We start from the raw sequence: 26,692 nt of genomic DNA, 5'->3' as shown, positions 1-26,692 counted from the left end.
AATACAAACAGGATTCATATCCAAGTACAGATATCTAATGCACCATTTCCCATTCAATCTTCTCCAAAAAGAACTTCCATTTATATAGTTCCTTTCACAACCTCAGGATACCCTAAAGCGCTTTACAGCCAACAAAGTACTTCAAGTGTCGTCACTGTCCCTGGTCCTAAAGTAAATGCATAATTTTTTTCCTTACATTTCTTAGTAAATGAATTATACGTTTATCAGGATGGAATTGTATTATAAAGGAGGTTACAGGTAGCTCATTAGCTCCAGCATGAGTGGACTGAATGCCCATTCCGAAAAGGTCAGGGTTTTCCAGTGTGACATTTGCAATCTATTACTGTACTCATCAGTTTTTCACATTCATGGCCACACTTGGCATGGGAGTCCCTTAGTGACAGAGGGACCTAAACCTCAACAGTGAGCATTAACTCATCCTGCGGACTCCATTTACTGACAGCTGACCAAGTAAAATTATAATGCCATAGGACTCCAAGCAAGACCTGGTCCATCGCAATCTTTCAAGCGGAGGAGTTACATGATGGGTGTTGGAAACAGAATTTCTTTTTTAAGCAGAGGGCAAAGAGACTGTAATTCTCCCAAAATATGTCTTTAAAAGAAAAAGTACTGTTGCTATTTAATTTACCTTAAAGCAGTAACAGAGATGCAAGGATGGAAGCTGGAATCAAAATGAAATGACATGCATGTATGATTTTATGCTCTTTGTATTAATCTGTATAATGTTGATGAATGATTTTCCTCAAGATGAAGCTAAACCATTTTTTGAGAAAGTTTAAAAGTACCACGCACCATATACCTCCACCAAAGGACATTCTTTATTACTTTTGCCAGCTAAATGTAAAATACAGCCAAGAATCTACATTGCTAAAAATAAGTCTGGTACAATAGGGTGAGTGCGTACTGTAATATACGAAAGGAACTTCAATCTTCTTCATTTTATGTTTTATAATGTCCAAAGCAATTTCCCCAAAGCATTTATGAAAAATGATGAAATCACAAAGCTACAGAACATAGCAGTGATCAGTGGGGTGGGTGGGAGGGAGGGGGAAGGAGAGGAGGAGGAAGCGGGAGGGAGAGAAAAATGAGCACAAAGTGAGAGGGAAAGAAAAAGCGAGAGTAATGGGGTGAAATTATGCGACCTTCAAAAGGGCAGATGCTCTCAAAACATCTCTGCAAGCAATACTGACTTTGGATTGCTGAGAAAGATCAGAACAAAAGGAAAGCACAAGATGAAAGAAAGCAAGAAAAAAGGGGAGATCAATTAAAAAACACTTATTTGGTCATGGTGTGTCACTTTCAAATACATTTGAGGGTTTATTCAGTTTTATTCATACAAATGGCAAAACCTGCATGATGAAGTTACACAAAAATATCCATGACCTTTTATTTCCAAGTAACAAAACAGGAAGAAAAAAAGCACTTTAAAGTGTATGCATGGAAACACCTAACCCTTTAGTTTACCATTAATCTGTCAATGCTTTCATGAAGTCTTCCAGATTGTGTACCTTGCAAAATGTTTACATTAAAATGGTTGATGACTACTACTGAATTTCAATCACAGTAAACAGAATTACAGGCATCTGAGAAGCACTTTGCTAAACTAGCATACACCTATAAGAGAAAGCTAACAAAAAGATCAGGGTGGTGTCATCTTCCTCACACAAGTTCCATGTAGTATATCCAATCTTTTTTTTTGGGCTGTTTCTGGAGTCCATAATTTCTCCCAGCCTTGGTTTTCTTACTGGATGGCCATCTTCAAGGGCAAGTCAGCCAGTGAAGTAGTTATCCAACTGGAATCACTTGTCTGGGGATTGCAGAAATAGATTTCTTTCTTTAGGGCCCCAGTTTTCTAAATTACCTCTCAGCAGGGTTGAGTACTTTAGTGACTTGAAATGTTCACAGGGCAGATGGAATTTAGGTTTTCAAAATCACTCTGTACTCAGTAGGATAGCAATCGTTTCTGCACCTACACCCTCGATACTTCTGCAGTTCTTGTATGACAGAAAGACAATCGTGTAATTCAGACTGGGCGCTATGGCCCTTGATCTTGGGGTGCAGACCATTGTATTAAGCATATCCCTGAGTGCAGCCTTCTGACTAATCACTCCGAATGCACGGGGATTCCTAGATTACCTCAGATTAAGCCCCAGAATGCATCAACACCTGCCATGGCGCGGCTATAGATGCCTGTGGCCGAGTTGATTCTGGTGGATGCCTGACCTCATTGAACCAGAGAGATCCACTGTATTCCAGTTCATACCCATGCCGTCCAACCTTCATACAGTTGAGCCAAGTTATCTAGATTAGTAGCTTCTTTAATCACAAAATCAACCTAGAAAATAAGAGTGGAAAAAAATGCTTCTTTATTAATAAAGTAATAGATTTCATGGAAATATATTATGGGTTAAAACCCAACATAATTGTAGATGAGACAAAATTAAAGGCAAAATGCTCCAGAACAAATTCAAACCGATTCCCAATAGGTTAGCAACTATAATTCATTGAGTATATTAAAAGGTGCCTTTAATTCTCTGGCCTAGCAAATTTGCAACATAATATCTTAAATTTCTGAGATATGCATGACCTTCGTATAGCAAATACATTTTGCTAGGATGTGTAATTTTACACAAGTTATCTTTGAAATGTATTTTTGTCCTCATTCTCTCACCCATAATTTCCCCTCTTCTCCCAAAGGTAGCAAATCATGGTGGGGTATGCTTCCTCATTTCCAAAGCACTCTGGTACCCAATCTACACGTGAGTCTACACAACAAGCACTGGTTTCTTGTTCACCATGGAGGACATTGGAGCAGAGTTCAATCCTGTCCTCACTTGACACCCCGACACGTGATCACTGGATAATAATCAAGAGTGTTGGTGATAGCCCTCCCTACCCCAGAAGTGGTGAGGCCACCCCTTGAGATGAGCTAACTCAGCAAAAAGCAGGTGGTGATCCTGCGATCTTTCGGGGGTGTATGACTCATCTCAACATGTGTCCATTGAGCTACTGACAGCCATTGTTGATTAGAATGAGAAACAAATTATGGATGCTCTTCTGCTGTTCTGACTGGGAGCAAGTTAACGTTCCAATTAGATCAAGGGTTTGATTATTATACTGCGTGTCATCCGTTTTAAAAGCACATGCAAGTATACAAACCAATGTAATGTTACAATCGGACACTTAAAACTGTTGAAGGTACTTCAAAGTAAATTGATTAGAGTCAGGAAACAACAGGGAATGAATTAACATTTATAGTTTGGCAAAGAAGATTGAGTGGAATCAGTCAATTTAAAGAGGCATTCACCAAGTTGTCAGAAGTTAATTCATTTTGCATTCTCCACAGCAGGCTGAATTTTGTGAACCAAGGCAAAATTGTCAAGTCACAACATTATGCATAGGCAGCAAGCATTTTGTACAATAATAAGTAACGATATCATAAATGGAGTACTGCATTTTGCAGTATTTAAATCTTGGTACAGATATGCTGATCCAACTCTGAAGTGTTGCAATGGTAATGTTGAAAGGAGTACTGTGCGAGCATAGCAGCTACTGATGTGTCAAATTACAATTTGTGCGTTAACCATAAGTATATTCATTTTAGTTTGGTTTTGCCTGCTTTATTTGCTCATTGTGTGGCCACATATAGATCATAGCATTTATCATTGTTACCACATCAGCTGCACAGCATAGAATTTATTTCTTAAAAGGACAGTCTTGTATGGTATTTTCTGGAGGTTCATAACCCAAAGCCAACTTGGACTCTTGGGAGTCCTAAAGAAGTTACCAAAAACACATAAGCTGGTTTAAGAAAAATAATATTTGAATGTCCAATCTAACTACTGCTGCCAAAAAACGTTGTCCATGTTAAGACTGGACACAAGGTATGATTACATTTCGCTGAGGAAAACAAATGCAATGAACATATCCTGGGGTTTTACACTACGTAAGAGTAGGAGATCCCATGTAAGTTATGCTACCTGCAATGTTATGTTGACATTTTTATTTGCAGCCTTAGACTCTGGGGAAACCATGTTTTATCAAGCCAAGTTATACTCTGGTGTGTGGAGGATGAGGAGTGAACAAGAAGTTAGTAGTTGCGATACCAAGAGCAGCACATTGCCTGACCTAAAGAGGTCACGGCACAAAGAAATTTAGAATTTGCTTACTACTGATTAGCAGAGATAGCACTGCATATCAAACTTAGTACCTGATTTCAGTTTGAATTGATTTAAGCCATACCCTGAAGGCAGAAGAGAGGCTGCTTCATTGATTGTGAAACTATTGCTATTTCAATAAACTGATTGTCTTGGCTGATCAATATGTTCCATCCAAATCTGTAAACAAGAATGTGTCCTGGCTGTGTACTGATAAGGCTACACACCCATTATTCACCTTCCTATCTTATTGTTCTATCCTCATGGATTACTTATCAGAGGTACAGGGTTCTTTCTTTGTACTGTATTGGCTAACTTATTACTCTTTATTTTGACAAGAAATTCCACAGGTCTCAGGACTCTTTACAGCTTGTCTAGGTAGTAGACATCTGTCTGGAAATCTGCCACAAAACCAAACCATGCACTTTTAGGGAGATGAGGATAGATAAATTTTGAAAGGTCTCAATTTAAAGATCTTCAGATTAGTGTTCAAAAAGAGGTCTCACTCAGACAGAGACAACCCTTTGCTTAACTTGTAAAACACTGTCAGCTGACAGACTGGTGTTATCCCCCCGCTGTACAAGATGCCTGGTCTAGCTGATCTTCAGCTTTGAATTAATAAACCTGATCTAGAACTGATGAAATCCAGAAATCGTGAATATATTTGATCGAGATCAGTCATACTGCAGTATTGGAATGTGCATTAAAAAACCTGGAGTACTGCTACAGCACACATCCAAGAACACAAGAAATAGGAGGAGTAGGCCATTTGACCCCTCGAGCCTGCTCTGCCATTTAATAAGATCATGGCTGATCTGATCATGGACTCAGCTCCACTTCCCTGCCCGCTCCTCATAACCCTTTATTCCTGCATCATTCAAAAATCTGTCTATCTCCACCTTAAATATATTCAAAGGCCCAGCCTCCACAGCTCTCTGGGGCAGTGAATTCCATAGATTTACAACCCTCAGAGGAAATTCCTCCTCATTTTAAATAGGCGGCCCCTTATTCTGAGACTATGTCCCCGAGTTTTAGTCCCCCCCCCCCCCCCCCCCCGCAAGTGGAAATATACTCTCTGCATCCATCTTGTCCAACCCTCTCATTACCTTATGTTTCGATACGATCACCTCTCATTCTTCTGAACGCCAAAGAGCATACACCCAACCTATCTTCATAAGTCAACCCCCTCATCTCCAGAATCAACCTAGTGAACCTTCTCTGAACAGCCTCCAATGCAAGTATATCCTTTCTTAAATACGGAGACCAAAATTGCACGCAGTAGTACTCCAGGTGTGGCCTCACCAATACCCTGTACAGTTATAGCAGGACTTCTCTGCTTTTATTCTCTATCCCCCTTGCAATAAAGGCCAACATTCCATTTGCCTTCCTGATTACTTGCTGTACCCATATACTAGTTTGTGTTTTATGCACAAGGACCCCCACGTCCCTCTGCACTGCAGCACTTTGCCATTTTTCTCTATTTAAATTATAATCTGCTTTTCTATTTTTTCTGCCAAAGTGGATAACCTCACATTTTCCTACATTATATTCTATCTGCCAAATTTTTGCCCACCTATCTTTAGGTCATCAGCAAACTTGGTTAGAAACATAGAAAATAGGTGCAGGCCATTCGGCCCTTCGAGCCTGCATGGCTGTTCATGCAACTTCAGTACCCCATTCCTGCTTTCTCTCTCTGGTTGGTTCCGCAACGTAATGTTCAAGGAAACTATCTACGAACTCTTCCTCAAGGCTACCCTGGCCAATTTGCTTTGTCCATTCAATGTGAAGGTTAAAATCTCCCATGATTATTGCCGTTCCTTTTTTACAAGCCTCCATTATTTCTTGATTTATACTCCGTCCAACAGTGTAGCTACTGTTAGGGGGTGTATAGACTACACCCACCAGCGACTGTTCCCCCTTATTATTGCTTACTTCTACCCAAACTGATTCAACAGCTTGATCTTCTGAGCCAATATCGTTTCTCACTAACGCACTGATCTCATCCTTTACTAACAGAGCTACCCCACCTCCTTTTCCTTTCTGTCTGTCCTTCCGAATTTTCAAATATACCTGAATATTTAGTTCCCAGCCTTGGTGGCCTTGCAACCACATCTCTATAATGGCTATCAGATCATACCCATTTGTACCGTCAACTCATCTATTTTGTTCCAAAATCAAAGCTTTGTTTATGCAGCAATATTAACATGTATTATTAAGCACTTCTCTTTAGACTTTTGCATAGTTAGAAGAAATTAAGTTTGTATTATAATAAAGACAATCTTAAGAATTTTATCGTTAGCTTTTCTAGATCCATTCTCTCCATTCCCCATAGCTGACTTATGTCAATTGCACTCGAGCCATAGGCCAAGATGCTCATGCACATTCTTTTCCCTGTGTGGGGAATCACCTAGTTGGCAATTTCTATCCCTAAACCGCAGCTGAAATTAAGAATTCACGATACAGGAATCTGAGGCTTGAAAACACAAGTCTTACAACTTGGTAGACCCCAATGGAGCAACAATGTGCTTCTGCCACAACTTCTTTTGAGTGGAAGAGTGGCATGTTATCTCTTACTGACCTCTGCTGCATTTGACAGTCAGTTATTCATGCCTTCTTCCTCCAGTGCTTCTCCTTCATCCTTCACCTCCATAGGACTGCCCTCATGGGGGGCCACACTTACCTGTTTCAATGTAGCTAGCACATCTCCAGAAATGGCATCTCTTCCCCAGATGGTCACCTCAAGATTCCACTCCTGCGTCCTCCATTTCTCATTTGTTTTGCTCCGCATGGCATTATCCATCGACACATGGTTGATTTCTATTTTGTATGCTTATGACATCCAGCTTTACCTTTCCATCATCTGTTTGCCAGATCGCCTGACAAACATGCCTTCGGTCAGTCAGAACTTTCTCAAACTGAACATTTGAAAGATGGAAACCTCACTTGGTTCCCATCAAAAACGTCATTCCCTTGTCACCGATGCTGCTTCCCACATTTGCTGCTGACTGGGGCCCAACCAGACAGTGCTTAGTGTCATGCTGGATCCAGAGCGGAGCCTGAAATCTCATTTTAAGATACAGATTCCATGCTCATACCACGAGCCTCCATCCGTATATCACTTCTACCACAAACCCATAGCCTTGTCTTTGTTACCTCTCAATGCCCTCTTTGCCAGTCTCCTGACCGTCAATTCAAAACCTCTAATTCATTCAAAACTTCATTGCATCCTGTCCCACTACCCAACATCCCATCCCTGTCAATCTCCACTGAATCCGTGTCCTCATTCTCATTCACAAATCCCTCCACAGCTTTAAAGTATCGTACCGCTGCAACCGTCTGCAGCCTCATGTACCACCAGCCTGTGACATTCAATCCTCCACCTTTGGTCTCTGAAACAGTCCCGTCTCTCTTTCAATGCTGAAACAGTGCTGCTCTCTGGAATTCTTCTCCCCACAAACACCATGAAAAACCTCCTTAAAATCTGTATCTTGAACCAAGCTTTTGGTCACCACTCCTAAATCTTCCATTACTGTTTGGTGTCCATTTCTCTTGTAAAGCATCTTGGGTAGTTTTCTATATTAAAAGCAGTATACAAATGAAAAATACATAGATTATTTTGTTAGAAAACAAGTATGCCATGACAATGTTGTACCTGCTCAGCAACAGTCATCCTCCTGTTGGGATCCACATCTCTGCCTTCCAACTTGGCCTTCACTCTTTTCCACACACTAACAGCATAGGAATTCCGTTCCTGAACAGCTAAATATAAAAAGTTAACAATTGTGCCTTAATTTTTCGTAAAATTAGACATCATTTTAGCAAGTTCAACAAAGATTAAACGCAATTCACAAAAACCACAAAGTTTACATATATTCCAAATATTTTTTGAAGTGGAGTCACTTACGTAGGCAAACACAGCAACCAATTTGCAGATGGCAAGGTCGCACAAACAGCAATGAGATAAATGACCAGTTAATCTGTTTTGACCGACAGAATTCCCCTCTCTTCGAGCAATTATATCCACCCGAACAATAAGAATTGATTTAATATCTCATCCAAAAGCTGGCATCTCCGACAATGCTGCAGTCCTTCAGTACTGCGCTGAAATGTCAGCCTAGATTACGTGCTCAAGTCCTGCAATGGGGCTTGAACACATGACATCGAGATTCAGATGAATGCACTCAGAGCCAATCCCTTTAAATTACCACGAAGAAATACAGTAGATTTTTGGTCCATAATGTAAATACGATCAACAAAGCTGGTCAAATATCAGTCTGTGTTAAATTAGGGTCATAGTGATAAACTAACAATTAGAAGTACTAGGTACTTTACTCATACAGAAATGTAACTTACCTTTCCCAGTCTTAGGGTCTCTTGCTGCCTTCTTCGGACTTGGAGCAATATTCTTTCCTGGTCCTATAGTTGTGCCCGGTGGAGTGTTTGCTGAAGCAGCAAGATTCCTCTGAGCCATTTTTCGTGCATTCTGTGACATAACTTCTGGTTGTGTCTTTTGAGTTGTACTGCTGCGAACAGCTGCCGGGGAAAAGTATATGGTACATAACCCAATTCCACACTCCTGTACTTTTGTAGAAAGATTTACTTAAAAAATAAACATTTTTAAATAAAAAAGGTTTTTATTTCGAGAGACAAGATGGAACAATGGGTTAAGGACATTGTCCTTTCACTTCTGAGACCTGGGTTCCAATGCAGCCTAGACAAATGAAATAAAAGTCTTCTCTTTCTGCAGGATTTGAGGATGCTGAGTGAGCCTGGGCAGTCACAACCATGTTCCGAGCAGGCATGGGTTCACCAACAAAACTGCCGATAATTCAGAGCAAATTGATAACCTCAGCCAGGTGGTTGTAATGAGAAATGGAAAAATGTTAGTCTACTCACATCAAGTAGCCTGAATCATTCTTTGAATACAGTGCAATTTCCACAAAAAAATAATAGATTTCTTCCATTTGTATAGGGAAGGCACCTATACACTATCCCTTTAAACGTTAATGGATATCTAGGGCCCTTATCCTATTTAGCTGAACATCTAGCCTGGCTCTGGAATATATAATCAGTACTCATTTCCCACGGTCAATGACATACTGAACTACTGTGTGGAAGGGTTTTAGTTATCAAGTACAACCTTTGAGAGGAGCGGAGATATACACTATACTGGAGAAAAGGAGCGACAACGATCACCATACACAAAGTGATGCTCTATTTCAATAGGCTTGAGACACAGCCCTTTCACCACCTGTATAGAGTCACTAATGCTTCCCAGCTTTCAAAAAATTGGCTTTAGTGCTCCAGTAAGGAAGTGAAGCGCTCGACTTCCTTCTTGGAACGCTAAAGGATGCAGGCGGGACAGAGATCTCAGCAACGCTGCACACGGTGCCATATTCAAAGGGCCCTACCCTCCCTTAAAGGGAAGGGCCATCGCTGCAGGGGTACAATTTAAAAGCTACCTACCTGGTCCACCAATGCTGTGGCAATCCCCCACGTTCAGCCCAGCACTCAAGCAGAGTGCCAGGCTGAACAGTCACGGGCAGCAACCTACAAGGAAAACGGCATCAACAAAGGCAAGGTTTTTTTACACCTCGCCTTTAACCATGGCCCTGGTAGTGTCCAGCCGCCCGATCCACGCCTCCTCCAGGTGCCGGTGTTTTCAGGCGCTGCTGCAGGGGGCGGAAGAGAATTTCAGGTCTGGGGCACTAAGGGGGTGATACGCACAGCGATGATGTCATTATCTCCGGGCGTAGTAGATCAGGGCACAATGCCATAGCACCGTCGCTAAATTCCCGCCATATAGCGCTGTGCCCTGCCGGTACGGCATTTGTGTCCAGTTAGCGCCGAGTGGCTCAAATGCATCCAATTTCTCACCCTTGCACTCTGCAAGGTGTTAGCAGAAAGGATAGCAAGATGGTAGTTAATTGTAGACAACAATGCTTAGAAAGCAAATGAGGATTGCTCAAAATTCCTGTCTTGCAAGTGGTATCAAGTGGAACCTGATTAAGAGATGCTGCACTCCTGCCACTTAAGGTAGCATCTAGATAAGCACCAGGCTACTTTTAAGAGCACATATGTCATATACTATTAGTATGGGGAAGCACCATGGAAGGCACTTATATAGAACATGATGAATGCTAGTGTTTAAAATTATAAAGGGATGGGTAGAACAGATAGAAACACACCATTTCCAATGGTTTGGGTGGAGGACAAGAGGACATAGCTTTAAGCTGAAATGTAAAGAATCTATGACAGAGAGCACGAGGGCTATGCTTATGTTATGAGACCACCAGTTAGTAATTGAAGAGGAGAACGCAATATTTAAGAATAGGTTAGACATATGGTTGAAGGAAAGGGGAGCAAAGGGATAGGGGAAAAAGCAGGCATATGGGATTGGGACCACTGCTCACATGAAGGATAAATACCTACAGCGTGGGCTGTTTCCGTGTTGCAATTCTATGTAAATACTGGAGAACGAATGAAGCTACAAGTATTTATATCGTCCCAAGACACTTCAGAGTAGACTATCAAAGCACAATCCATTGAATTTTTTTAAAAACAGTTTCATTAGTGGATGTTCTTTGTGAATTAAGAAGGCCCCATTCTAACAATGTCAATAACTACGTCATCAACTGGAATGTCTCCAGGTTCAGATGCAGTATTTGACATCCATAAGAGAGAAGACCCCTCCTGCACAAAGCAGTGGGATCTGGTCCTGCTCATTTCTAGGATATGTGAGCTGTGGGGCTTTTTACAAAGATTCCAGCAGTACTACCACTTATCTTCCAAATTTAACTCTTCCATCGAAAAGTGGATGCAATAAATGTTGTTGGAGCTTCCATGGGAGTGACTCCATATGGAACAGAACAAACGTCGTGTATTTCGTTCCCAAGTTTAAGATGTGAAGTCTTGTCTCTTGCTGTGGCATGGTAGCCAACAATTAGTCCTTAATAAAGGACATCTACTGACTAGTGTCTAGTTTAGTAACCAGTTGGACTCTTCAAAGGACAAACTATACCCTGCGGACTTGGTGGCATGCTTTCCAAGCTTGAAGAGAACCTCACTGGTAAATGTGTTGATCAAGCACAACCAAGGCTGGACTACCATGAGCACTTGAAGTAGGATCGCTGAATCAATGGTTGAGTTGTTATACAAAGATTCCCCCGAATCTCAGAGGATCCTGTATACTCCTTTTATTTTGTGGTTTAGTACTGATAGCTTACGTATTTCTGCCCTGTGGAGGAACAGGCCCATCTAAATCAGCTCTGTTCAAAGAAAGTTGTAAAGTTGAATAGGTCATGTAATGCACTTTGTGACTGAAGTAGTACTACCCAGAAGAGATTGCCAGGTTTACATCTTCCGCCTTACATCCTTTTCCTGAAGGTGGCAGTAGGAATCTCAGGAAACAATGCTATTGAAAATGGTGCTGATGGGGGCCAGTGTCTGTGTAGTTAATTTACTTAAAAAAAAGACGTGCATTTATATAGTGCCTTCCAAGACCATCGATGCCCCAAAGAACTTAACAGCCAATTAAGTATTTTTTGACGTGTAGTCACTGATGTAATGTAGGAAACACGGTGATCAATTTGCAGACAGCAAGCTCCCACAAACAGCAATGTGTTAATGACCAGATCATGGTTTGTTTTTAATTAAAAGTGATGTTGATTGAGGGTAAATATTGTTCAGGACACCGGGAATAACTCCCCTGCTCTTCTTCAAAATAGTGCCATGTGATCTTTTACGCCCACCCGAGAACAAACGGGACCTCGGTTTAGTATCTCATCCGAAAGACGGCACCTCCGACAGTGCAGCACTCCCTCAGTACTGCATTGGAGTGCCAGCCTAGATTTTTGTACTCGTGTCTGGAGTGGGACTTGAACCCACGGCTGACGTGACTACTTATTTCAGATTTTGGGGAAGGAATGGGGTTTTGGGCACTGAGCTTGGATGTTTTGATACACCTTTGAGTTTATGGTTTCATCAGCCTAATTCCTACACTGCCAAATATTAACGTTTAAATTTACATCATATCTGGATGGCTCTCATGGCAGCCAGCACTGGGGAAACAAAGAGGAATGAGATCTTGTGTGCTGGGAAGCCCCATCCAAAGGAAATCCTGTTCTATTAAATTTATATTTATTAGAGTGATAGTTATCTCTTTTGAGTGGAAGAGGAAGTCATTATGTCGACACATCCATCACCTATTTGTGTACGTCAGGTAAAGTTGAGCTTTCTTGCGTAAGGTCTGGTCAGGCTTTCAGTCCATATATAAAATCTTATCTGAACAACACTGAATTTGCACGTGTGCATGTTTGTAGCTAATTATTTAAATACACAGTTTTAAAAAAGATATCTGTGCACAGTTTTGTTACACACCCAACGTCTTCAAATAGTTTTTGCAGCATTCAATGCTTTGGACATGTAACAGTGGTCATAAAATTGACCATATATTTATAATTATTTAAGTGAAAAGTGAGTTTACATATTTTGTAAAATTAACTTTTAAAGGGTGACTTGAACATTTTGTGTAATGGAAAAATGCTTTTTATATTTATAAATATTTATGAAATAAACATTTTAAATTGAAAGGAAAGAAACAAAATTCTTAAAGGACTTGACAGGATGCAGGGATGATGATTTCGCTGGCTGGGGAGTCCAGAACTAGGGGTCGCGCAATCCAAGAAGGGGTCAGCCATTTAAGGACTGAGATGAGAAGAAATTTCTTCACTCAAAGGGTGGTGAATCTTTAGAATTCTCCACCCGAGAGAGATGAGAATGCTTGGTCGTGGAGTATATTTTGGACCGAGATTGATAGATTTTTGGATATTAAGGGAATCAAGGGATATGGGGATAATGCAGGAAGGTGGAGTTGAGGTAAAAGATCAGCCATGATCTTATTGAATTGCAGAGTAGGCCCGAGGGGCTGAATGGCCTACTCCTATTTCTTATGATCTTATAGGTGCAACTTCTCCTGGTGCTGCCATGTTTCTGGTACTGTGTGGAATTTGGATGTTTCGTGCCAAGTTGAATAATTAAAATGTACTAAACTTTGATTAGAAGTCCAAAATTTACCTGAACCAATAATAAAACACGAACACATTTTCTTTTTTGAATTTGAGTTCGGATGAAGGGTCATCGACCCGAAACGTTAACTCTGTTTCTCTTTCCACAGATGCTGCCTGACCCACTGAGATTTCCAGCATTTTCTGTTTTTATTACAGGTTGAACCTCCCTTATCCGGAACTCTCGGGACCTGGCTTATTCTGGATAAGGGATTTTTCCGGAAGGGGTGGTCACGTTAAATTGGATGGTACAGGTACTGAGCAAGGGGATATCGGGATTGACTGTCTTGGGGCTGGGAGTACGGCAGAAAGATCAGGCGGGGCGGGGGGGGTGAAGAGAGGGAGTGCGGTGGATCACGGGGGGGGGGTCAGGTCAGCTACTGCGGGTGTCAGCAGCGAGGAAGGACTTCAAGTTGTTCATGTCGGAGTTCTGTGCCTGCGCCACCCGGTGGCCGGGAATGGTTCTGGACGAGGGGTGGTTCTGGATAAGGAAGTTCTGGATAAGGGAGGTTCAACCTGTATTAGTAATACAACAATTAGGTTGCAGTAATTATGATTTTCTGTACAGATCTTCAAACAGGGACTAAAGGGCTCAATTTTGGCCTGGAGAAATTTCTGGCGTACTTACCAGAGGTGCGCCCGTTTTCCACGCGTGGAATGTGCAAAAAATCTTCGGGACGATTTTGGCTGCTGTCCCGGGTCTTCTAGCTGCTGGCGTGGCGTGGCGACTGGGTCTGTGGGCAGAGCCAGCATCCTGCACTGGAAACAGTACCAGGACACTGGACATGCGCTGTTGGATCGGGATTGCCGTGATCGCGCATGTGCAGTAGAAGCGGGTCAGTGGGTGAGTAAGAAAGCTGCAGTTTCAACTGACCGCATATGCGCAGTAGAATCGGGCTGCCGTTAGTGGAGAAGTTAGGAAAATCAATAAGCACAACAACAATCGCTGCTCACCTCCCACAGACTGAGTCAAAAAGCAACATTGCAGCTTATTGTTTATCAGGTCCAGCGGATCTTCTGTATTGTATTAGAGAATCGAGTCCCCCCCCTCTTCAGCCTCCCGATACTTTGCCGTGTTTCTGCCGAGCCCAGCCAGCCCTTCCTCCCCCCAACCCGTCTCCCCTCCTCCCCGTCAGTCGCACAATACGTCTTTGCCGGCCTTTTCCCCAGGCCGAATGGCCTCCCGTACAGGCCAGCCCGCTGCCTTCCCCGGCTGAGTTCAATTCAAGGTCGGATTTACTTGTTATTCAATTGTTTATCTGAGTTCTCTATTTTTATTGAGTTATTTCAACTTTTATTTGCAATGTTTGGTGCTTGGTCGCGGCTGCCTTCGGCTCACGCACCTAACCCTGACCAAAGGGCATTGCCAGTGCGTGCTCCAGTCGGGAAGGTAAGACTCTACTTATTATTTGATTTATTTTATATTTCATATTATTTATTAATTGTTCTGGTTTATATGGTTCTTTATTGGTTAAAGAGATGTGTGTTTAATGTTTTAGTCCTTTGTGTTTAATGCTTCCCACCCCATCTCTGGCTCCTTGCGTTGAACTCTTAACTCTTGGCAAGGTTTTTCAGAACGTACAAAAGTGGACACTTACTCTGGTCTAAGTTAGTTTGGAGCAAGTTTTAACTGTCTAAATTTGCATAAATGGCCAAAATAAGGGTAAGTGGTTGGTAAAGCGTCCTTTTGAAAAAAAAACCCGAAGTAAAAAAAACCTAATTCACTCACTTACACTGGAGCAACTCCCAGAGAAACTTGAGCCCATTTTTGTCTTTATTATAACTTAAAGAATATAACAGCTTTAAATGTGAAAACCAAACAAAAAAAAAAATCAGCCCAAACATTTTTGCTTGTACAAAAAAAATTGCAAATGCTAGAAATTTTAAATAAAAGATGCTGCAAATACAGCACCTGTAAAAGGATAAGTTACTGTTTCGTTCATATACCACTCATCAGAACTGAAAACTAAAAGCTGAAGTATTAAATCCCTCTTTGCAATTAGAGCTGGTCTTATTTCTTCACCTTTCCTTTTTTCTCATTTCACCCCCAACCTCACTGTGCTCACCATTTGGTGTTTAATTCAGACAAAGGTATTAATGTCTCTTCTCTTTACAAATGCTAACAGACCTTTTATATATTTCCAACATATTCTGTTTTTAATTCAATTGTTTTTGTCCGCTCATTTGCCTCACTATATTAAGGCAGTAGAAGTGCATCGAGTAGAAACATAGAAAATAGGTGCAGGAGTAGGCCATTTGTCCCTTCGAGCCTGCACCATCATTCAATATGACCATGGCTGATCATGCACTTCAGTACCCCATTCCTGATATCTATCCCCATACTTTGCAAATCTACCATCATCACCCTCCTCAAAAAAAACATCCTTAACCCTTGTCCTTGCAAACTACCACTACATCTCCAACCTCCCTTTCCCCTCCAAAGGCCTTGAATGTGTTGTCACCTCCCAAGTCAGTGCGCATTTTTTTCCTGAAACTCCACATTTGAGTCCTTGCAATTAGATTTCCACCCATGCCACAACACTGAAACGGCCTTCAGTCACAAATGCATTGTGTGTGACTGTGAACTATCCTTCCTCATCCTTTTCCATCAGTCTTGAGCCTTTGCCATCCTCCTCCAACGCCTCTCCTCCATTATCCAGCTGAGTGGGACTGCCCGCACCTGGTTCCATTCCTATCTATCCAGTCGTAGACAGAGAATCTCCTGCAATGGCTTCTCTTCCCGCTCTGGAGACCCCAAGGATCTATCCTTGGGGCACCCCCCTCCTCCTAATTCTCATCTACATGCTGCCCCTAGGCATCATCATCTGAAAACATGTTAACTTCCGCCACATGTACGTTGATGCCACCCTGTTTTACTTCACCACCATCTCTCTCGACCCCGTCACTGCCTCTGATTTGTCTCACTGCATGTCTGACATCCAGTATTGAAACATAGAAACATAGAAAATAGGTGCAGGAGTAGACCATTCGGCCCCTCTAGCCTGCACCGCCATTCAATGAGTTCATGGCTGAACATGCAACTTCAGTACCCCATTCCTGCTTTCTCACCATACCCCTTGATTCCCCTAGTAGTAAGGACTTCATCCAACTCCTTTTTGAATATATTTAGTAAATTGGCCTCAACGACTTTCTGTGGTAGAGAATTCCACAGGTTCACCACTCTCTGGGTGAAGAAATTCCTCCTCATCTCGGTCCTAAATGGCTTCCCCCTTATCCTTAGACTGTGTCCCCTGGTTCTGGACTTCCCCAACATTGGGAACATTCTTCCTGCATCTAACCTGTCTAACCCCGTCAGAATTTTAAACGTTTCTATGAGGTCCCCTCTCATTCTTCTGAACTCCTATGAATACAAGCCCAGTTGATCCAGTCTTTCTTGATAGGTCAGTCCCGCCATCTCGGGAATCAGTCTGGTGAACCTTCGCTGCACTCCCTCAATAGCAAGAATGTCCTTCCTCAGGTTAGGAGACCAAAACTGTACACAATACTCCAGGTGTGGCCTCACCAAGGCCCTGTACAATTGTAGCAACACCTCCCTGCCCTTGTACTCAAATCCCCTCGCTATGAAGGCCAACATGCCATTTGCTTTCTTAACCGCCTGCTGTACCTGCATGCCAACCTTCAATGACTGATGTACCATGACACCCAGGTCTCTTTGCACCTCCCCTTTTCCTAATCTGTCACCATTCAGATAATAGTCTGTCTCTCTGTTTTTACCACCAAAGTGGATAACCTCACATTTATCCACATTATACTTCATCTGCCATGCATTTGCCCACTCACCTAACCTATCCAAGTCGCTCTGCAGCCTCATAGAATCCTCCTTGCAGCTCACACTGCCACCCAACTTAGTGTCATCCGCAAATTTGGAGATACTACATTTAATCCCCTCGTCTAAATCATTAATGTACAGTGTAAACAGCTGGGGCCCCAGCACAGAACCTTGCGGTACCCCACTAGTCACTGCCTGCCATTCTGAAAAGTCCCCATTTACTCCTACTCTTTGCTTCCTGTCTGACAACCAGTTCTCAATCCATGTCAGCACACTACCCCCAATCCCATGTGCTTTAACTTTGCACATTAATCTCTTGTGTGGGACCTTGTCGAAAGCCTTCTGAAAGTCCAAATATACCACATCAACTGGTTCTCCCTTGTCCACTCTACTGGAAACATCCTCAAAAAATTCCAGAAGATTTGTCAAGCATGATTTCCCTTTCACAAATCCATGCTGACTTGGACCTATCATATTACCTCTTTCCAAATGCACTGCTATGACATCCTTAATAATTGATTCCATCATTTTACCCACTGCCGATGTCAGGCTGACCGGTCTGTAATTCCCTGTTTTCTCTCTCCCTCCTTTTTTAAAAAGTGGGGTTACATTGGCTACCCTCCACTCCATAGGAACTGATCCAGAGTCAATGGAATGTTGGAAAATGACTGTCAATGCATCCACTATTTCCAAGGCCACCTCCTTAAGTACTCTGGGATGTAGTCCATCAGGCCCTGAGGATTTATCGGCCTTCAATCCCATCAATTTCCCCAACACAATTTCCCGACTAATAAGGATTTCCCTCAGTTCCTCCTCCTTACTAGACCCTCCGACCCCTTTTATATCCGGAAGGTTGTTTGTGTCCTCCTCAGTGAATACCGAACCAAAGTACTTGTTCAATTGGTCCGCCATTTCTTTGTTCCCCGTTATGACTTCCCCTGATTCTGACTGCAGGGGACCTACGTTTGTCTTTACTAACCTTTTTCTCTTTACATATCTATAGAAACTTTTGCAATCCGTCTTAATGTTCCCTGCAAGTTTCTTCTCGTACTCCATTTTCCCTGCCCTAATCAAACCCTTTGTCCTCCTCTGCTGAGTTCTAAATTTCTCCCAGTCCCCGGGTTCGCTGCTATTTCTGGCCAATTTGTATGCCACTTCCTTGGCTTTAATGCTATCCCTGATTTCCCTTGATAGCCACGGTTGAGCCACCTTCCCTTTTTTATTTTTACGACAGACAGGAATGTACAATTGTTGTAGTTCATCCATGTGGTCTCTAAATGTCTGCCATTGCCCATCCACAGTCAACCCCTTCAGTATCATTCGCCAATCTATCCTAGCCAATTCACGCCTCATACCTTCAAAGTTACCCTTCTTTAAGTTCTGGACCATGGTCTCTGAATTAACTATTTCATTCTCCATCCTAATGCAGAATTCCACCATATTATGGTCACACTTCCCCAAGGGGCCTCGCACAACGAGATTGCTAATTAATCCTCTCTCATTACACAACACCCAGTCTAAGATGGCCTCCCCCCTAGTTGGTTCCTCGACATATTGGTCTAAAAAACCATCCCTTATGCACTCCAGGAAATCCTCCTCCACCGTATTGCTTCCAGTTTGGTTAACCCAATCTATGTGCATATTAAAGTCACCCATTATAACTGCTGCACCTTTATTGCACGCACCCCTAATTTCATGTTTGATGCCCTCCCCATCACTACTACTGTTTGGAGGTCTGTACACAACTCCCACTAACGTTTTTTGTCCTTTGGTATTCTGCAGCTCTACCCATATAGATTCCACATCATCCAAGCTAATGTCCTTCCGAACTATTGCCTTAATTTGCTCCTTAACCAGCAATGCTACCCCACCTCCTTTTCCTTTTATTCTATCTTTCCTGAATGTTGAATACCCCTGGATGTTGAGTTCCCAGCCCTGATCATCCTGGAGCCACGTCTCCGTAATCCCAATCACATCATATTTGTTAACAACTATTTGCACAGTTAATTCATCCACTTTATTGCGGATACTCCTTGCATTAAGACACAAAGCCTTCAGGCTTGTTCTTTTAACACCCTTTGTCCTTTTAGAATTTTGCTGTACAGTGGCCCTTTTTGTTCTTTGCCTTGGGTTTCTCTGCCCTCCACTTTTCCTCATCTCCTTTCTTTCTTTTGCTTTTGCCTCCTTTTTGTTTCCCTCTGTCTCCCTGCATTGGTTCCCATCCCCCTGCCATATCAGTTTAAATCCTCCCCAACAGCACTAGCAAACACTCCCCCTAGGACATTGGTTCCGGTCCTGCCCAGGTGCAGACCGTCCGGTTTGTACTGGTTCCACCTCCCCCAGAACCGGTTCCAATGCCCCAGGAATTTGAATCCCTCCCTGTTGCACCACTGCTCAAGCCACGTATTCATCTGCGCTATCCTGCGATTCCTACTCTATCACGTGGCACTGGTAGCAATCCCGAGATTACTACTTTTGAGGTCCTACTTTTTAATTTAGCTCCTAGCTCCTTAAATTCGTTTCGTAGGACCTCATCCCTTTTTTTTACCTATGTCGTTGGTACCAATGTGCACCACGACAACTGGCTGTTCTCCCTCCCTTTTTAGAATGTCCTGCACCCGCTCCGAGACATCCTTGACCCTTGCACCAGGGAGGCAACTTACCATCCTGGAGTCTCGGTTGCGGCCGCAGAAACGCCTATCTATTCCCCTCACCATTGAATCCCCAATCACTATTGCTCTCCCACTCTTTTTCCTGCCCTCCTGTGCAGCAGAGACAGCCATGGTGCCATGAACTTGGCTGCTGCTGCCCTCCCCTGATGAGTCATCCCCCTCAACAATACCCAAAGCAGTGTATCTGTTTTGCAGGGGGATGACCACAGGGGACTCCTGCACTACCTTCCTTGCACTGCTCTTCCTGTTGGTCTTCCATTCCCTATCTGGCTGTGGATCCTTCTCCTGCGGTACGACCAACTAGCTACACGTGATACTCACGTCATTCTCAGCATCGTGGATGCTCCAGAGTGAATCCACCCTCAGCTCCAACTCCGCAACGCGGACCGTCAGGAGCTTGAGGTGGATACACTTCCCGCAGATGTAGTCATCAGGGACACTGGTGTCGTCCCCGAGTTCCCACATGGTACAGGAGGAGCACAACACCCGACCGAGCTCTCCTGCCATGACTTAACCCTTAGATACACTTAAATTGGCAACAACAATGTTAAAAGTTACTCACTGATATAGAAGAGAAAAAAGAAAAACTACTCACCAATCACCAGCCAATCACTTACCCTCTTGGCTGTGACGTCACCTTTTGATTTCTTTCTACTTCTTTTTTGCCTTCTCCTTGTAGCTGCACAAGTACGCCTTTTATAGACCTCTCCACGCACCTCCTCGACGCTGCTCCCGACGCCAGCCCCGGACTCCCTGCTGTGCCTTTTATAGACCTCTCCACGCACCTCCTCGACGCTGCTCCCGACTGCCGCCGACGCTGGGCCCCAGACTCCCTGCTGTGCCTTTTATAGGCCTCTCCACGCACCTCCTCGACGCTGCTCCCGACTGCCGCCGACGCTGGGCCCCGGACTCCCTGCTGTGCCTTTTATAGGCCTCTGCACGCACCTCCTCGACGCTGCTCCCGACTGCCGCCGACCAGGAATTGAGGAGCAGAAATTTCCGCCCAGTAAATATTGAGAAGAATGAAGCCATTGTCTTTGGTCCACGCCACCAACTCCATCCCTCTCCCTAGCAAACATCTTGAGGCAGAACCGAACTGTAACCTCACTGTCCTATTTGACCCGGAGATGAGCTTCCGGCCCCATATCCTCTCCATCACGAAGACCACCTACTTCCACCTCAGTAATATCACTCGTCTCTGTCCCACCTCAGCTCATCTGCCGTTGAAACCCCAATCCATGCTTTACCTCCAGACTCAATGCTCTCCTGGCAGGCCTCCCATCTTCCATAAACTTGAACTCATCCAAAACTCTGCTGTCCCTATCCCTAACTTGCACCAAGTCCTGTTCACCAATCATCCTATGCGAACTGACGTTGATTGGTTCCTGGTCTGGCAATGCCTCGATTGTAAAATTCTCATCCCTGTGTTCAAATCCCTCCATGGACGTGCCATTCCTCATCTCTGTAACCTCCTCCAGCCCTACAAGCCTCCGAGATCTCTGCGTTCTTCCAAATCTGGCCTTTTGCATATCGCCGATTTTCATAAGCCCACCACTGGCGGCTGTGTCTTCAGCTGCTTGGTCCCAATCTCTCGAATTTTCTCCCAAAACCTCTCCGCATCTCTACTTCTCTTCTCCTTTGGGTCTCTTCTTAAAACCTACATTATGTGGCTCGGTGTCAAATTTTGTCTGATAACACTTCTGTGAAGCACCTTGGGATGCTTTTACTATGCTAAAATGCGCTATATAAATGCAAGAAATGTAAGTGAAGAACAAAGGAACATGGGTTACACAACCTATCTCTAACAGCTTGCTCCTCCAAACATGGTGTTTCTCACATTTAACAAAAACCCAGGCCAATATTCCTTTATGTTTATGAAAATATGTAATACCGTACATTTCTCAATATTAAATGGCACTGTGATTCATCTGCCCAACTGCTAAATTTCTCCAGTTTCCATGAACATGCTTCCCCTTGCAACTTTGTGTCATCCACAAATTTAAAAATTCTATTGTTATTGCACCTTTCCACTATCCTGAACGGACTGATCCCAGGTCTGAACCTGGGTTTTGCACAGTTAGCAGTCGGTGTTGGATTAGTGTTCCAAGGAACCACATGCCTTTATCTCTTATTTAGGTCATTATCCAATTTAAAGTATTTTTCAATTCCAGCAAGTTTCTATGAAAAACACAACTTCCATTCATCCATTAAAAAAAGGTTCTATTAATTTAAATAGTTTACTGCTTGTGTCACTATTTCTCAGGAAAAATTCAACCACTCAATGGCTCACTTGGCAATATTATATAACGTTCACAATACAAGTGACAATCCAGAGTAAACCGTTTTTAAAATTATAAACTGAAATGCATTTGGTTTTGATTGATTATTGTAATCAAACAGCATGACATTTAAGAACTTCTTGAAGCAAGAATCAGCACTGCTTTAGAGAAGGAAAACTTAAGATTGCAAATTCATAAGTAAGTTGAACATAAATGTTTACCTGCAGCAAAACTGGGCTGAAATGCCGAGACAGAGGTTGGGCTTGAACATTCATTAGATTTATCTGTGACGAGTGGAGATGCAAAGCTGACAAGATCATTGTAGACACTGAAAGACAAGTCATGTACAACAGAGTTACTATTGAAAACAGAATTAAATGAACAAAAGCAATTTGATAGCAATCAGCTGAATACAACATTCAGTGAAATAACACGACTGCCTCAGATGCAAGTGAACTGTGTAATTTCCACTCAAGCTACACTGTGTCTATATGGAGTGGGGTTAATGGATTAGATGGTCTTTCCTTCATCCTGCTTTTTGTATGAACATGTGTACAATACATTTTGTGTGTAATACCTTACCAGAGGGCTCTTCTCTTTCTTCCCTTTGCCCTTTACAATAGTTGCCCCCCTCTTCTGAAGGCAGGTGCTCATGCTGGGGAACGACTCAAAGTAACTGGCACAATTGTCCATTCTTCATATGTTAGGCTAAATAAGGTGCCAGCAGGCAGGAAGGGAAGGTCACAACCATGCCGAATCCCGATCTTACCCGATGCCCACTCAAGCACATTTCCCATCATGGATCACTGGAGAGTCATCAGGCATAGGAAGCAGAATTGATGTCTCTCTCTCTCCTACACCTACTCCTCCTTCCCCCCCCACCAACTTCATTAGCTCAAGGAGGCCAACGTTGGCACTCTCACCAGTGCCATGGTTGAGAACAACCAACTCCGCATAGCTCAGGGCTGAAATCTGGAATCTTCTGGACCTATATGGCTCAATGTCTGTGAACCATTGGAGATTTCTCAAATAATCAGATTATATTACAAGACAGATAAACAAACAATGGATTAATGCATTTCCTAGATGTTTGCATTTCTTCAGCAGATTGAATTTACAGATTTCAGCCCTCATTGACATCGAACTATATAATCCTCGTGGTGGGGGGGGGGGGGGGGGGGAAGAAAGGAAGAGGTTTTATGAACTATATTTTCTGGCAGGAAGCCTTACCCACCAGAAGTGCGCACCAGAAAATTTAGGGCGTGTTCTTCACACACTTCTGTCCATTTAAATTGATGAATAGAAAATCATGGACAGCAAGCCTATGATTTTGCTTTATTCACTCCCAGCACATAAGAATGAGTGCGGCCCCTCGAGCCTGCTCCTCCATTTAAGATCATAGCTGATCTTCGACCTCAATTCCACTTTCCTGCCTTATCCCCACATCTCTTGATTCACAAAATTTGCCCTTATACGATACGTGTATACTTGAATGAAAAGAGGATCACAGACTGCGTATAATACCCCAAAGGTCGAATAGCCTTAAGATTACAATCGATGCTCAACTATGAAAAATTGCTGTGTGGGTGAGGTGCTTGGATTTGCGGACACACAATCACCAAAATGCAATTAGCATCACCGCCTTCAGGAGAGATAGGGTTAAGGAAACTATACAGAGACATTTGTTAGTACTAATTGTTCAGTCTTTTCCAAATTGTAGATAAAATATTCCTGTCGGAGCCATGGCAATTAGAAACACTAAACTAGTTACTATATCATTGAAGCATTTATCATTCTGGGGACTAAGTGCAAAGTAGCCCCAGTCCCCATAACTATTTCATACTGTTGTAAATATCTACCGTTGAAAATCAGGTATTGCATTTACTTTCCAGTTTTTGCATGTTTTAATTTCATGTGCATTCTCAGGATATTAGCACATTCCGACTGTTTAAGTATACTGCAGACATGAGATTAAAGGCCGCATTGTAGCAAGTTTCAAACCCTATTTGGAAATATATGGCTAGCTTCAAAGGACATTTCCTTTAAAGCTTCATCCAGAGACATGTTCACTAAGGTGCCAAAGAAAATTGTTTAACGTGCAATAATGTTAATATCTTCCTTACTTTAGGCTCTGAGATTTCATTTCCTTTAGAGTTGGTGTAATTTCCTGTAGCATTTCAACATGTTCCTGACTTCGGACTTGTCCCATGGCCTGCACTATTGTGAACAACACAGTCTGGATGTTATCCTGCCAAGACTTGTATTCAGCTAAAAACTGACGTACACTGTCCTCGTAGGGAACGTCTTCATTGTCTCCCAGAGCTGCTTCTTCGTCCTTTTAAAAATAAGGTACACTCAACAAAGGCGAGAAAAATAGTAAACCATTTTTTTTTATACAACAGTGTTCCCACAAGTTAAAAACATCTGCCATCAGTTATAATTGTACAGCACAACCAACACATTTTGCCAATATGATTCCAATGACTTCAGTTTAGGAATCAATACTTTTGTTTTTACATATTGAGAAATATTAATTTCAATAAAATGACAGGAATTACATTTCACAATAACTTTTTAAAATAAGAGCTTTCTCTGGAGATTAGATGGCCACTAGTTGGTTTGCACACTGAGCACTTTAAATCCCAACAAGACTAAAATAACTAAATTCTTCTCTCTCTGCAAGCCACAAGCATGACAAGTGGAATTAGCTTGTGTAACCTAAGCCCAACTTAGAGGGAGACCTTAAGCACAAAACGGTCAACTCTCATTAGAGGTGCAATGAGAATGGCTGTTGTCAGAAGTGAATTCTGGTCGCTAATGTCAATCTTTGCAATTCCAGAGAGAATACCCAATTCTACCTTTCTGCCAATGTTAATATGTGGAACAGTGACATTCTGAATCCTGAATATTGGGCCATGCAGCTGTCACAGTATATGTGACAGTTATGTTAATGTTGCCATTTTGATCATTTGTACTCCAGTGCCAGGTGGTACAGACTCTTGGGCTACAAATGATCGCTTTAGCTGGATGAGGAAGTTACGCAAATCTCGAATAAATGAGATGCATTCTCCCAGGTTTCTCCTGAGATGACACAGGATGGTATTTTGACAGATAATATTTTAAACAGTTCTTGGGAATAATCCCACTTTCTACTTGGTCCAATATGAAACTAGAGTTCTCATTTTTAACAAGCCCAAACACACACTGAACAGCATCAGATTATTCCACTTTATTTTGAAATTCCCCGCAGTGTTCACAGTAAATCCAACTGCTTAATCTGGATTTGCCTATAGATTAACAAAATTTGGGTGGCACTGGTAAAAAATGTAAACATGTGTTTTGCCACTGATCTGGGAATAAGATAAGTAAATTTCAAAGCCAGCTACCATTACTGACTCAACTCCAAGACAAATTGACTGGATCAAGGCCTCGATTGAACTAAATACAAACACTACACAAAACAGAGGCTGAAAATCATTACTGACAACTTAGGTCAAAAACTTGCTTTTACAGAAAAGTGTGCAAAACTTTAACTAATGGCACAGGTTCATGCGTAAAAAATAAAATAGATAATAAAAGACGAACTTTTACTTGGTGTGCCCAATAACACAAACTGTTGCCTAAAGGAGGAAGATAATTTAGGCCACTTCCAGAAATGATCTTATGTATAGCTAGAGTTGAGATAGGGGTGGTAGTTGGGGTTGTAAGTTTAAATGACCAATGCAACTTCCGTATACCTATATTACCAAACTCTTTAGAGACAGCATCCCTATAAGATTTGCTTGCATTTGGGCAACCATTCATTTATTTGTTTGCATGTGCAGAAGCCTCAACTTAGAACTTCAATAGGGTACCTTTTGAACTGGCCAGAAGTTATGGTTTGATCACCTGAAACTGGCAGTCATTTTATCAACTGTACCTAAATCGGTTTCAAGAAATACCATCCATAAAGTAAGTGGCAAGGGGCCTAAATTTCCCCAGGAGTTGCTCCTTTTTTTTTTTGGAGCAACTTGATTTTTCTGGAATATCTTTTTAGTTGCAATTCTGGCCATTTAATTTGCGCCAATGTAAGTGAGTTAGTTAGAAAAAACCTAAGTTTAGTTTTTTTTTTCCCCCAAAAGGGGGCGTTACCAGCCACTTACACTTGTTTTGGCCATTGAAGAAAGTTTAGCCAGCTAAAAGTTACCCCAAACTAACTTAGGCCAGCATAAGTGGGCACTCTTGTACATTCAGAAAAACCTTGCGGTGACTTAAGAAATCAGTGCAGGCAGCCAGAGATAAGGGGGGGGGGGAAGGGGACCTTGCAAAGCACTAAACGCCTTCACAACATATTAAAGAAGCAGAAATACATTTAAAGCATCAAGCACTAAACAAAGCAGTACATTTGCACCAAGCACTAAACAAAGCATAAAAAGTAATAAGCAATTAATTAATAAAAAATAGAAGGAACCCTGCACCTAAAGCACCAAGACCAAAGTAATAAGCAATCAATCAGTAATTAACAAATAAAAAAATAGAAGTCCTACTTTAGGGAACGCAGTGGGCCGCCGATGAGGGAGCCCATTCGGCCAGGGCTAGGGACGGCGTACTTTGGGCCCCGCCCACTCAGATTCGGCCTGCCAGGAGTTACGGCACATGTACGCAGACTCTAGCATGCATGTGCAGAGGTCCCGGCACTGTTTTCAGTGCCGGGACCTAGCTCCGCCCT

General features: G+C 42.5%; 1 protein-coding gene across 4 annotated transcripts in view; it reads right to left on the bottom strand.

The window, feature by feature from the left end:
• Positions 1-817: 817 nt before the first annotated feature.
• Positions 818-26,692, bottom strand: part of smg1 (SMG1 nonsense mediated mRNA decay associated PI3K related kinase) — a 153,376-nt gene continuing 127,501 nt past the window's right edge. For all 4 annotated transcript variants that reach the window (XM_070900928.1, XM_070900929.1, XM_070900931.1 and 1 more), the window contains 5 exons: positions 24,108-24,319; positions 22,206-22,312; positions 8,532-8,711; positions 7,831-7,937; positions 818-2,356 (listed from right to left, as the gene is read on the bottom strand). In XM_070900928.1, coding sequence (XP_070757029.1) covers positions 2,279-2,356; positions 7,831-7,937; positions 8,532-8,711; positions 22,206-22,312; positions 24,108-24,319 — 684 coding nt within the window. In that variant the 3' untranslated portion in view covers positions 818-2,278. The remainder of the gene's footprint in view (positions 2,357-7,830; positions 7,938-8,531; positions 8,712-22,205; positions 22,313-24,107; positions 24,320-26,692) is intronic.

Source organism: Pristiophorus japonicus, chromosome 15, assembly GCF_044704955.1.
Source record: "Pristiophorus japonicus isolate sPriJap1 chromosome 15, sPriJap1.hap1, whole genome shotgun sequence".
Taxonomy (NCBI): domain Eukaryota; kingdom Metazoa; phylum Chordata; class Chondrichthyes; family Pristiophoridae; genus Pristiophorus; species Pristiophorus japonicus.
This window is presented reverse-complemented; position numbering and strand designations above follow the sequence as displayed.